This window comes from Acanthaster planci, linkage group LG10 (assembly GCF_054643075.1).
Source record: "Acanthaster planci isolate LZ-2023a linkage group LG10, COTS_SCS, whole genome shotgun sequence".
Classification (NCBI taxonomy): Eukaryota; Metazoa; Echinodermata; class Asteroidea; order Valvatida; family Acanthasteridae; genus Acanthaster; species Acanthaster planci.
The window spans coordinates 7,489,782-7,503,512 of record NC_141786.1 but is presented as its reverse complement, the minus strand read 5'-3'; the positions used below and the strand labels follow the sequence as shown (position 1 = coordinate 7,503,512).

Genomic DNA, 13,731 nt, shown 5'->3' with positions numbered 1-13,731 from the left:
ACGGGTGTCTCCTGGCAACACGGTATGCTCTGTCTGTCACCAGGAGACGACGGGTGTCTCCTGGCAACACGGTATGCTCTGTCTGTCACCAGGAGACGACGGGTGTCTCCTGGCAACACGGTATGCTCTGTCTGTCACCAGGAGACGACGGGTGTCTCCTGGCAACACGGTATGCTCTGTCTGTCACCAGGAGACGACGGGTGTCTCCTGGCAACACGGTATGCTCTGTCTGTCACCAGGAGACGACGGGTGTCTCCTGGCAACACGGTATGCTCTGTCTGTCACCAGGAGACGACGGGTGTCTCCTGGCAACACGGTATGCTCTGTCTGTCACCAGGAGACGACGGGTGTCTCCTGGCAACACGGTATGCTCTGTCTGTCACCAGGAGATGACGGGTGTCTCCTGGCAACACGGTATGCTCTGTCTGTCACCAGGAGACGACGGGTGTCTCCTGGCAACACGGTATGCTCTGTCTGTCACCAGGAGACGACGGGTGTCTCCTGGCAACACGGTATGCTCTGTCTGTCACCAGGAGACGACGGGTGTCTCCTGGCAACACGGTATGCTCTGTCTGTCACCAGGAGACGACGGGTGTCTCCTGGCAACACGGTATGCTCTGTCTGTCACCAGGAGACGACGGGTGTCTCCTGGCAACACGGTATGCTCTGTCTGTCACCAGGAGACGACGGGTGTCTCCTGGCAACACGGTATGCTCTGTCTGTCACCAGGAGACGACGGGTGTCTCCTGGCAACACGGTATGCTCTGTCTGTCACCAGGAGACGACGGGTGTCTCCTGGCAACACGGTATGCTCTGTCTGTCACCAGGAGACGACGGGTGTCTCCTGGCAACACGGTATGCTCTGTCTGTCACAAGGAGATGACGGGTGTCTCCTGGCAACACGGTATGCTCTGTCTGTCACCAGGAGATGACGGGTGTCTCCTGGCAACACGGTATGCTCTGTCTGTCACCAGGAGATGACGGGTGTCTCCTGGCAACACGGTATGCTCTGTCTGTCACCAGGAGATGACGGGTGTCTCCTGGCAACAGAGCATACTGTCTGAAACGGTGAGTACCATACTTTTTTTTACTGCAAATCTACAAATCTAACCATTCACCCGAGTTTGAACTACACTTTGTGCTCCAACTTGACCTAATCAAATAAATCCCAGTCCTCTAGGGTTAGTAAAAAATCATATTGAAATTGGAAGATGGACCACTGCCCTCACACAAAGAGATCACAATAACTGAGACAAGGCAATACTTCATGTTCAGCATGACCGAGGCCATCACCGTTGCTTGCATTTTCTTTAATACTGGTAGCTATCAATTCTTCACGTCGCATTAATTGCACATTTTGTATCCCAAGTACATGCACGTGTATGCACAGACAAATCTCCATATGCACTGTACATAGCCCACGGACGTATATAAAAAAACTGGACTTGCAATGCCTTTGTATGAAAAAGAAGCCAACCAGCGGCCATTTTACCGAGCCAAATACAAAAGCGTGGGTTGGCTCCCTTCTATTGACGTCAGGAAGAAAAAAGGCAGGCATTGCCAGGAAAGCTTTGTATTCGGCTCGGTAAAATGGCCGCGAGCGGATTCAATGACTCTATAAGCTGATTAAGGGCATTGCGAGTCAAGATTTTACTATTCACGTCCGTGACATAGCCCACTACCGGTAGCTGCTTCAAAGGCTTTGCGTGGTAGCCATCTTGCAGGGCAGTTCTTTTGTTCCTCAGGGAAGCCTCCTTTGTGCACACACTGTGGAACAAAAGAACTACCCTGCAAGATGGCGGCCAAGTAAACCCTCTATAGACCGATCAGGTAAGCCCCACCCACTGCCTACATTGGCACTTAACATGCTCAACTTGCTTTCAGTTTAACACTGCACGTTCCATGCATGCACACAAGTGGGACTTCTGTGCATGCCATGTCGGACATAAATCACGGCTGTGATTGGTCAGAACACAATGGGATGAGGCTTAGCCTGTTAATAACCCTAACCCCCTAGGGTGTATGTAAAATCATATTGAAATTGAAGGATTTGGGACTGTTCCATGGATTGGTCTATTCCAAAAGCATGTTTTATGTATTGCGATACCTCTGTAGCACCATCTATGAGGGCTGGCAATCTCAAGGATTTGCTGACTGTGGGAGACGGTGCTGGTATAGCCCACTGTGTGCTTACTCTGCTAGCAAAGAAACTAAAGCTGTACATGCATCTGCCCCAGTACATGTATGATCACATGTATGATCACATGTATGATCACATGTATGATCACATGTATGATCACATGTATGATCACATGTATGATCACATGTATGATCACATGTATGATCACATGTATGATCACATGTATGATCACATGTATGATCACATGTATGATCACATGTATGATCACATGATCCTTATAGTTACGGGATGCACATGTATGCATTTGCTTGGGAGAAAGAAATTCTACGTGTAACACATGGAACACACTACATGTATTTGGACAACATTCGATGACACTTCAGCCATACTGAAAACTGGCTGCCACCGGGAGTACAAGACAGGCATTTGAAGCAAGATATGGGACGGAGAGAAGCGCCACCACCCCGCCTTTGTGTTGGTCATTGTTTGATCGGAATCTCAGGAATTCTTTACAGACTTCTGGGGGGACGTGTTAGGTAACAATAGTCTAGAGTGTGTATAGGGATTGGACAGGTAAGGGGGGTACCCCTCCGTCCCATATCTTGCCTGAAGGGTCTCGGGGAAGTCGCTGCAGCCAATGCCGTACACCACCAAGGCGAAATAAATAGGCATGTTTACATTATTTGTAGCCACAGTCTCAACGTTTGGACAAGGGTAAAGTTAGCAAGATTTCTAGGCTCACAGTAGAAGCCTAGTAATTTGAACTCGACATATAGTATGGGGGCAATCCATCAAGCTACAGGTGCACTTCATTAGGCAGCCCCGGAGTAGTCTTCATTCAAGCCACTGATCATACTTTGATTGCATACATGTGTATAAACCACAGAGAAGCTACTCAGACTTCAGCAACCTTGCACATATACATGTATCAAACAGCTATTGAGCATCAAGAGATCTTGTGTTTGAAACTTTCTGTGGAATCGCCAAAAGTGCCCTCATGTTGCAGAGGTGAAACATGAATCAAAGTAATACAGTAGCTTCTTGAACTAAGACTACTTACATGTAGGTGTTTGATTTGACACTATTGCCTTCTAAATACAGGATAGCCTTTTATCTCATAAAATAACATAAATCCTTGTACATGAACTCAGCTGGAATATGGCACATAACATTTTCTGTCTTGCATCAGTATTTATGAAAAGTCACCCTGGCGTGCCAGTACGTTATTTTGTCATAAGGTGTACAGAAGTCCAGTATATGTACATGTATGACTACATGTGGGTTTGGAAACTAAACACCCAGGTTTAAATCACTTTAGAATCGAGACGCCCAATATGATAACATGATTAAGTCATGATAAGTTGTAATCACTTCTTTCAAGTTGGACCAAGCAGTTCACGTGCAGGAAAACCCCAAATATACCTGTATTTACAAATTTATATACAAATAAAGATGAAAGGTAAATTCCATACTACATTTGGCCCTGTTAAACAAAAACAAACACAAACCATTCGTTCCGATCCTGTTTGGCAATTTAGAAAATAAAAATGTAAAAGTACTGTAACTATTTATGGAAGTTTGGTCTTTGAGAAGTTAACATTCACAGTGGAATGCTTAAATCAAGGATACAGAACAATGCATACAGCATACAGCCAGGTGTGCTTCGCTCAACAGATCACAGTATCCAAAGGCACTCTACACTACGAAGGTCTATGAGCAACACTTGGGATATTTCACTCTTTTTCTTTCTTGGTCAAGAGACTTGACAGGGAGCAGTCCTACCTAGATGTATACGTGGCTTTCATGTATATGTATGTGTATGTATAGGTGCAACTGAAGCCAACATTGCAATAAATTCACACATTCACACAGTTTCCCTGGTATTTTTTGGACTCGTGTTCCTATCCGCGCCGAGCAGAACAAAAGAGGGTGTTTGTAAACAAAAGTGACGGTCCTTACCAACTCATTGCATAGGCGCGCAGGTTTATGCACATTCGACATGAAGCACTCTGAATACGCACAATGAGTTTATTATGGAACTTATGGTCCTTGCGTACATGCAGAACGCGTGCAAGAATCCGGTTGTAACCAACTGTCTTTCTTTTGCCGATTGGGGGTGCACTTCAGCTCGGGGCGGATAGAGTACTAAAGTGTGACGTCATTTTGAACCGGGAAGTGTAATGCAAACGAATGAAGTACGCCCATGCTGGTTCATGGGCTGGTCCTCGCGCTCATACCTTTTACACGCATGATAATGTGCATGACAAATTCACATCAGTACCCTACCCAGCCATAACCCTCCTATGCTGAAGTCACTCTTTGGGTCACTTGGTAAACATGCCCCTCAAAGAAGCACAGCTGTGTCGCGTTGTGCATGGCACCAACGTGCGAGAGAGTGACCTTGGGCACTTGTGCATATTTGTCTGTAAAACTAAAGGAAGGTTAAAGAACTCACAAAAATATTAGACTCATATACATTGGCAGTACTCATCACATATACACGTTTACATCACATGTACATTTAACACTGCGTGGACATGTTAAAACCATGCAGCGCAATTCCTCATTTTTTCTCAAAGCTCTGCATGCTATTTTAAGCTGGACTTTCCTCACATATTCCTCTTCCTTTTCTTTCCAGATAACCCTGACCCCCCCCAAATGCCTCTAAACCTGCTTTTAGAGAGAGGACAACCTTGTGTGGACCTGGCTTAGTCCACACAAGGCTCACACAACCACAGTATGAGGCCTGCTTTGTACTCAGGTCCACACAAAGATGGCAACATTGGCACACAAGTTAATTAAGCATAGTATCTTGTAGTCAAGACCACTAAGGACCTTCACAAGACCAGTACAAGACCAACACAAGACCTCCAGTCTGAAGTCAAGCCACAAATACTTTTCTAAAGTGCAAACAATTTTGTAGTTTCAAAGTGGCAAATTGTTAGACCCACATTTGGATCTGCTTTGCAAGAAACCAACGACCTCTTGTGCCATTTAGGTGTACATGTGCCATATATTTTCTTCAAACACATTTCCTAATGCCACACTGTGAGAATGTATAATCAGTATATTGAATGCACCTGTTCATAGTCTCTGCAGTTTGCTGTTGAGCAACCGACCTCAAACATAATGACATAGTGCAAAGTTTACCGCAGTGCAGGTGAAAAGTGGGGATACAGAATCGTCAATCACGGGAACCTTCGCGTGACTTTAGAAGGAGCTTGGTCTTGTGGACGCTTGACAAAAATGCAGCTCTGGCGTTTGTTGTGTGCTAGATACACACAATGGCGTACAACAGTCAACAAGAACCATTTTGGAAAACATAGGCCTTCTCTATCTCAGGATCTTTCTGACAATTTTCCATGCGCTTGGTTCTAGCAATAGTGGGCATTAATGGGCATGACTGTCTTCCCCACTTTTCACCCACAATGCACCACAGTAAACACTGGGTTACATTGTCAGGTTTTAGGTCTATTCCCATGTAAGTTTAAGACACATTACAGAATGCATCACAGCTGAAAATTAGACAATTATTTTGAAGCTTCTGTTCAACTGTTCTACCGCTCTGATGATGAACCACAACTCCTGTGCATTTTGAATGCACTATTTACATATCTTATCTTACATCTCGATCAACACTGAACTACAGGTACACCTATCTACTTTTATATGTATTAGCACATAAATACACTTGGCACCACTCACCATCTACAATTCTCCAACTACATGTACACTGATGCAGTAAAGCTATACATACTTTATACAACACCTGAAAAATCTGTGTCCTTAGATCGGTAAACTGTCAATCACATGACATGAATTATTCATAACACATGGCAAATGGCTGCACCACACACACAAATAATGAATAATCTTGATACATGATAGGATGTTGAACTCCTGTAAGGTACATGTACAGGCAACATTATCAGTTATCAGTTATGAGTGGAACATAGTGCAATGTGCCTGCACCCCGTACACCACAAGGCTGGAGGCCTATTGGCACACAGTGCACCACAAGGCCGAAGGCCTATTGGCACACAGTGCACCACAAGGCCGAAGGCCTATTGGCACACAGTGCACCACAAGGCCGAAGGCCTTTTGGCACACAGTGCACCACAAGGCCGAAGGCCTATTGGCACACAGTACACCACAAGGCCGAAGGCCTATTGGCACACAGTTCACCACAAGGCCGAAGGCCTATTGGCACACAGTGCACCACAAGGCTGAAGGCCTATTGGCACACAGTACACCACAAGGCTGAAGGCCTATTGGCACACAGTGCACCACAAGGCTGAAGGCCTATTGGCACACAGTGCACCACATAGCGCATAGCGTAGGGTTTGAAATGAACCGTGCCATGCACTTATATGTCACACAGTTTGTTGCCATGGATCGACCGATCAGAATTGAGAATTCAAGTTTGCTTGAAGATAAGTACAGGGATGTCGTGTGCAGGGTTGCAGTTCAGATGAAGTTATAACTCTACTGTTCCACTGGTCTCTCCAAACAAGGTAAATCATAACTGATCAATGCAAACCACTTCTCTCCATCTGACAGGTGCAGAAATTACTGAACCAGTACTGAATGTGGCCACTGCTCAGACAAAAATATAAGCTTTTCAAATACACATGTATGTGCATGTGTGCCGTCAAACTAGAAGAAAATTTTGCAATCGACAGAGCAGGAATGCTCACCGAAGTACTAATTTCAAACCGGACAACTTCTTTTCAAGCACGGTTTTCACAAAAAGAGGATTTATCCAGGTGTTGTATAAAAAAGGCTTCACTTTCCAGCGGCGATAAGAATAATTTCATCCTGTGGCAGATTCAATGTTCCACTCCTTGAGAGGAAGCCCTGTGGAAGGCCGACTCTGTCACCGAATGAAATAATTCCCACCAGCACCGCTGGACTTGTACTCATATTAGCATTCAATATTTGTATAACATTGGCAAGGCATTTGCATGTGGTCAGAATATATTTCTTTGCACAAATTACGTAGCATACAGATTTGTTACACATATTTTACCCTTTGCTCTGTGAGTTACAGTTTCCTATGCCGAGGCCTGAGATGCGAGCAAACGAAGCAACCATTCCAAACTTAGTGAAAGATCACGGTTAACCACTTGGACCAAGAATGAGTGCGTGTCAAACGTACACGTAGTGTACGCAAAGAGGGCTTGTGGAAGGAGAAAGGACCGCAACACTGTGGATTAACCCCTGCCCTCCAGGGTATCTTGGTCAGGACCCCTACCAGATGCATCCTTTTGCAACATTTGTCAACGTGGCATACCCCGCCCACTGCAACAAGATCTAATAGATCGACTTTCCCTTCCCCCCCCTGGCCCCAAAAGCCAGGGAATGCCCGCATGTACTGTATGTCCGCTTACATGTATGTGGCAGCCAGCCATTAGTGGCACTCTGCATTGGCACTCGCCCATCTGATTGCATGTGATTGCCCAGTGAAACAAAGTCGACCGGGCTTTTTTTGACAGTCGAAACTTGCTGGATCTGGTAAGGTTAGAGTTCGTGGTCCTGACCCTACAACTTTCAAGGTATTCTTGGCTGGTACCCTCCAACTGCACAGCACAGTGAACCGATGACACATTCTTGCCAGAAGCACCTACACGTACCCTCCTCAATCCTAAAAATTCCTCCAGTATCTGGCAGCGGATTTTCACAGATCTGGGGCGGTTAACAGGATCAGCCCCACCCAGGGCAGTTCTTCTCCAACTGCCCTGAGAGCAAAAAAATTCAAAGCAGCTAGAATCATAACCCTGGCACAACATTGGACAAAATGCAACCATGCAAAGCTGGATTTCACGGCATGAAAAGCACCGTGTTGAAAAGGCACCAGTCTTGACACTGTGCAGTTAGAGTCATCACTGGTGCAGAGTGACTGCTACATGCTAAATCCAACTGTGTACAACTTTAGACCACTGCTATGTTGTGTCGCATCTGATAGGGTCGGGGTTGAACACAAACATGAATTATGTGGACTAAAGTAATTGAAAACATAATCGGCAGCCAAAAGTGGCGTGTTTCATATTTGGCGATTTTCATCTACTAAGTCACGAACCCCCCAATGATCCAAGTACCCATTTTCTCCTCAACTCAGCTTTGAATTTTCGTAACTCCTGATAAAAAAGTACAAAGTAAAAATAACAAAAAAATCCAAATTTCAGTCAAGCAAAGTTAAAGTGGCCAACCACTGTACATATGTACATAAAACATTCACAGACAATGCTTTCTAACATCGTAGTGCAACATTTTTCTCACAGCGACATGTACAGTGTACAACAGTTAACATCTCGGCTATTAACCCTAACACTCCTCAGTCCTCCAACAGGTGAAGGATTGAGGAGTGTTAGGGTTTAGAGACATGATGGGATAATGCATACCTTCTCTGTTTACCATTTATGTGATGGATAAAGACATTTAACTGAAAAAGAAAGACAGCATTTTGTGCACAAATATCTGAGCACTTTGGAACCCACTGGAATGGACAACGTATTCGCATAGTGTACCAACATCACATCTGAGAAACTTCGCCTTGCATTGCTTGTTTTGTACAAGTCACTCCGACTCAGAGTCTGGTGCCAATGACATAATGTTATAAATCCATAGATAATACACTGCAGTTTCCAGGGTGCCTGACCAAGATGGCCACATGGTAAGGTCTAACGTACCTACTTCCCTTGCAGCAATTCGTCTAACCTCTCCTTGAGAGGCTCACATATTTTCCGATAGCCCTTGTCGGTCAAGTGTAGATAGTCGTACATGTCGCTGTGACATATCGTGCCGTCTTCGATCACAAAGTCGCCATTGGCGTCAAAATACTCAGCTTTGGGGAACTTTGGAGGTTGCTCGCTGAGTAGTCGTGCTAGGGAGTTGTTGATGGATTTGATTTTGTCGCGTAGCTTGTTTGGGTACTGGCCCCGGGGTGGAATAGCCTGCAAAGGAGACATACAAAGGGGTAGAGAAATGATACAAAGTGATACACTGCCTACTTATAAATGACATCACCAGCCAGTCATTTCAAAAGTCCATCGCACGTTGTCTACATGTAGTCTTGATTCAAGCCACAACTTTCTTGAACTTTTATTGGTCAGGGCCACAATCTCCTCTAAACCAGAGACAAACACAAATCAAAAACTGAACTTGAATATGTACAAAGTTTTGTTCTTTGCTGCTTCCATGAAACACAAACCGTGACTGCATCTAAAGCTACCAAACACTACCAACTAGAGTTGAAGTAAACCACCAACGGCAAAGAGGAGACAGGTTGGTGGGAATCATTTCATCTGGAAGCCCGGCGCATACACAAAGACTACACCTTCCACCAGAAACTGGTCGCAAGTGGTCAGAGCCGTTTACACCAAGCACGCATCAACATGCATGTCCATGCTGCGAGATCCCACCAGATGTGTACAGAGCTTGAAATGTGACTCAGTTTACAGAAGAGGGTGACCACAGTCGTACATAATGTACGGCATCCGGAGTACTTCAGTGGTTTGGGGGAAGCAGCAAGATGTTCTGACCACTTGTACTTACCATGACAATTAGCTGAGCGGCTGGGATCTTGGTAGTGATGTACTTGATGATTGCTTCAATACCTTCGAATGTCTCATCTGCAGTATGGCCATGGTTGTTGGTACCCACTTGTAAAACGATCACCTGTTGATGGCAGAGGAAAAAACCATAGTCTAGCCTGGACGATCCACACACAAGACTAGGAGAATGAAAGTGTGATGGAGTATTTTTTGAACTAGTATGTTTCAAACACTAGTGGCGGAAGTCGGGGGGGGGCGGGTTGCCAGTGCCCCCCTCACTTTTTTGACTGGGGAGGGGGCCTGGGTCCTACTTGTTGCAGGTCCTACAATGGGGTGGGGCTTGATGGATCTGCCTATTACTGGCTGATGCCTGATGGTCTAATGACATGCCTCCCCCCCACTTTGAAGATCGTTCCGCTGTCAGTCATGTCAGTGGTTTCAAACCAGATAGGGGTCTGGGATGATTTAAAAGAAAAGAGGTCAACTAAAAAAAATAAAATGGATAGAGGTGGCAAAAAACTTGTTTTAACATGGCTTTGCACAAATGATTTCTTTTAACGATGTAGATTCTTAACCATACTATATTTTTGAGCTTACATTTTTTTTTTTAATTGTGCAAATTGTGTAAATTCTCTGTGTTTTAATCCTGCAAAATAAATAAATGAAATGAATTAACCAGCATGTTTCAACTTGCAAAGTGTCCCTCAAATGGGCTCTGCATGAATACTGTGGACATAGCTGGAAAGTACATGTCCACATATGCCTATGGATGCTACTATCTAGAACCAACAATTATTTACCATGGATGGACGCTCATCTACAAAGTTACATAATAACATTGTACTTGTATCTCATAAAAACTGATTCATACGCGGCCTTGTCACCATGTAGCAACAAGTACAGAACATCTCTTCTGCGCTTAATAGGCAACGGGCTGATGTGCGGCCCAAGTCCAGCTGCCACGCTTTGATCAACAAGAGAGCGGAACACACCTTGGGCTTGATGAAGTCAAGTGCTCCATTCTGTAAGCGCCATAGTACATGCTGCGTCTGGTCTGCACCGATGCCAAAGTTAAGAGAGTGTAGGGGTTCAAAAAGGTCTGTCCATACCTGACAGAAAAAAATGCAGTAATGTTCAAATTCTTGGCAAAACAAGCATCTTGACAAGTGATTTGATTTTGGATGTTCAATTACCAGCACCAAATCAATGATAAAAAACTCTAGAACAAGCCAGAGTTGAAACACCTGCCACACACGTACATGTGCCTGCATACTGGATAGATATCAAACTTCTATTTATAAGAAACATTTCAGGGTGTTTGAAATGGAGTTCAGTTGTAGATCTATATATATCTTTCCATAGTGTCCAATAGTGTGTCTTGTTTTTGGCAAGCGTGCTTGAACAACAAAAGGTGGGGGTGAGTTGTCCGAGTTGGCAAAGTTGGTCATACAGGTATGTCTACAACGTTCTGTGATGAAGTTAAGTCCCCACAAACTAGTCCAAGAGCACTCCACTGGCACAGTTCTTCAATGATCACCGCTAGGGGTGGAAGCGGGTGGGGGGGGGGAAACACCGGCCCCTCACTTTTTTGACTGAGGTGGCATGGCCCCCACCAGTGCCGATCAATAGACTGGCCTATTGATGGTTGACACCTGATGGTCTCACAACTGGCCCCCAAACTTTGAAACTTGTTCCATCACCGGCGCTTGTCACTGACTTGTGACAGGCTCAACTACTTGTAAAGTGACACATCCATCGGTGGGAATACCAAATTGGGAAAGTTGGCTCCATCAAAGCCCAGTTGGCAGGTCTTTTCTAAATTGGCAAACTGGCAGAGCAACGTTGGCATCACAACGATTAGAGCACGACTCGACATGGTCTGGTACATCATTTTTACCTGAAACTGTGCCATGAGTTGGATCAAGGAGTCCCCTACAAACAGGATTTCCGGCTCCTTTTCCTTGGCATCAGCGACGTAGCGCTCATGCTGTTATGAAGATATGAGACAAAGGTGAGACAACTTCGAAAAAAAACATACACAGACAAGGCTCAAGCATGGTTCTGTCAGCAGACGGAAAATACCTACACTGTATTCATTCATGCACAGCTTTCCAAGCAGTTTTCCAACTCAAGCTTTCTTCACAAGTCTGAAAGCAATGTGAAAATCCATCTTTCTATGCAACTGCGTGAATATTATGCAGTTAAACAGTACAGTACATGTACATGTAAAATACTGTGTGATCTACCAGTAACAATAACTTGTTATTTGCACAGTTATTGATTTTTGAGTTACATACATCAGCGCTGTAGACTGTAGTGAGTCCTGCACTCCATGTCTGAACTTTACCAGTTTAAGTCTGAGTCCAAGTCTAAAACATGCGAGTCAGGAAATCCAAATCTGAATCCCAGTCCCCCAATAACCAACGATGTTCTAAATGCGTTCAAAACAAGCACAAATAATGCATTGACAATTGTTATCCACTGGGCACATAGAACAAGTACAAATAAGAAAGAGGATGGTCCCATTACTGATATATGATCAGTCTTGAGTATTACGATATTTGGATGGCCTATTACGTCACAAATCTTGCACAATCTTACCAATCACAAGGCTTCCTCTAGCAGCAGGCAACAGATTGTATGGTAGACCCACAAACAGGGCCCGACGTATACTTCTCTGTCATATACTGGGCATTGTCCCGATTCATAGGATTTCTTTCGCAAAATTTTATACGGGATATCCGGGGCATAACTAAACATCCGCTTGATTTTATGAGAGTATTGCACTGGTATGTTCACTACTTACGGGGTAAACTTTACGCTTGGTTGCTAATTGTAGAAAACTATCCTTTTTCTTATTTGGTGGAAAAAATGTTGCCTACATGTATTTCTGCCGTTTTCCCACTCCAGACGAATTTTGGCCCAATTTGTACATTACACAAACTCCTTTGTATGGTTAAATAATGGTAGCCTGCACGAGCACCTGTCTAGTTTGCACCCAGACTTCAGCTCTTACGAATTTTGTTCAGATCTGCTGGAGTACCTGTTGATCTAAGTTGTTGTAGAAAATTACGGCTGTTTTGTGTCACAGCTCCGTGTAATGAACAATGCCCTTGGCTGGTTCCCTGTCCAGTCACACACCGCTTGCGGCAAATCATTAGAGTGCAGCAGCGACGGGTTGGATTTTACAGCAATGGACAGAAAGCTAGACTGTGTTGAAGTTTATAAAATCTCCTAATTTAATCACACGGTTTTTTGGGGAGGGTGAGGAGATGCTCTCTTAAAACCCTCAGCCTCAAGTAGGCCTACATGATCATCAAGCAGCTGGAAACTCAAATTCATGTGTACTACGTAGTTGTGTGGAGTCCTCTGTAATCATAAGTGCCTTCCAATATTCTTGTCAATATTTTTTACCAGTGAAGAAATCATGTTGCCGAACAGTTTTATCAGTGGGCTTCATTGGCTTGGGAGGTTGACATTTATGGTCATGCTGGGTTTCTGTCTGGTTATCGGGCGAATCCGTGATGGATCCCCAACAATGTGCAATTTTCAAAATACTCAATATTAATAATCTCAAAATAGGTCATTGTTCATTTTTAAATCCACATTTTTGATGAATTGTGTCAAGTGTGAGACACATTGACTTGGATAATGTTGAGACATTTTCCACAGAAATTGGTCAACAATAGCTGGGCCAGTCCAACTGCAGCACTACAGTTGGGACTTTTGCTATAGTTGGGGCGTAACATGTATGTACATTACATACCGCTACTGGTAAAGGTAAAAATAAAGAAATAAACGACCCAATTCTTACCATATTTATCCATCGTTTATCACCTTGCACATCTTCACACGCCGTGGGCACGGCTGCTGTGTTTGTCTCAGAACTCATGACTGTTTCTGCTTAATTAAAATACTTCGACAAAGTGCCAAAATACCAAATAATCTGGACAAACCAAGCGCGGACGCGTGCACTTTTCCACGTATTTCCCGCAACCTGTAAATTGGCCGACCCGGTACGACCCAACCGGAAGCACT

General features: G+C 44.4%; 1 protein-coding gene across 1 annotated transcript; it reads right to left on the bottom strand.

Annotated features, from left to right (window-relative positions):
• Window positions 1–1,264: 1,264 nt before the first annotated feature.
• Window positions 1,265–13,727, bottom strand: LOC110976804 (platelet-activating factor acetylhydrolase IB subunit alpha1-like). Its single transcript, XM_022230414.2, has 5 exons — window positions 13,508–13,727; window positions 11,591–11,680; window positions 10,686–10,802; window positions 9,695–9,817; window positions 1,265–9,093 (listed from the first exon to the last, which is right to left on the bottom strand). Exons 1-5 carry the CDS (start codon window positions 13,583–13,585, stop codon window positions 8,830–8,832), a joined length of 672 nt encoding a protein of 223 aa, XP_022086106.2. The 5' UTR covers window positions 13,586–13,727; the 3' UTR covers window positions 1,265–8,829.
• Window positions 13,728–13,731: the final 4 nt, after the last annotated feature.

Coding starts and splice junctions, on each gene's coding strand:
- LOC110976804 (XM_022230414.2), bottom strand. CDS start 13,585: ATGAGTTCTGAGACAAACACAGCAGCCGTGCCCACGGCGTGTGAAGAT. Junction 9,818..10,685: donor TTGACTTCATCAAGCCCAAG/GTGTGTTCCGCT, acceptor TGCCATCAACAG/GTGATCGTTTTACAAGTGGG. Junction 9,094..9,694: donor CCGCTCAGCTAATTGTCATG/GTAAGTACAAGT, acceptor TCTCCTTTGCAG/GCTATTCCACCCCGGGGCCA.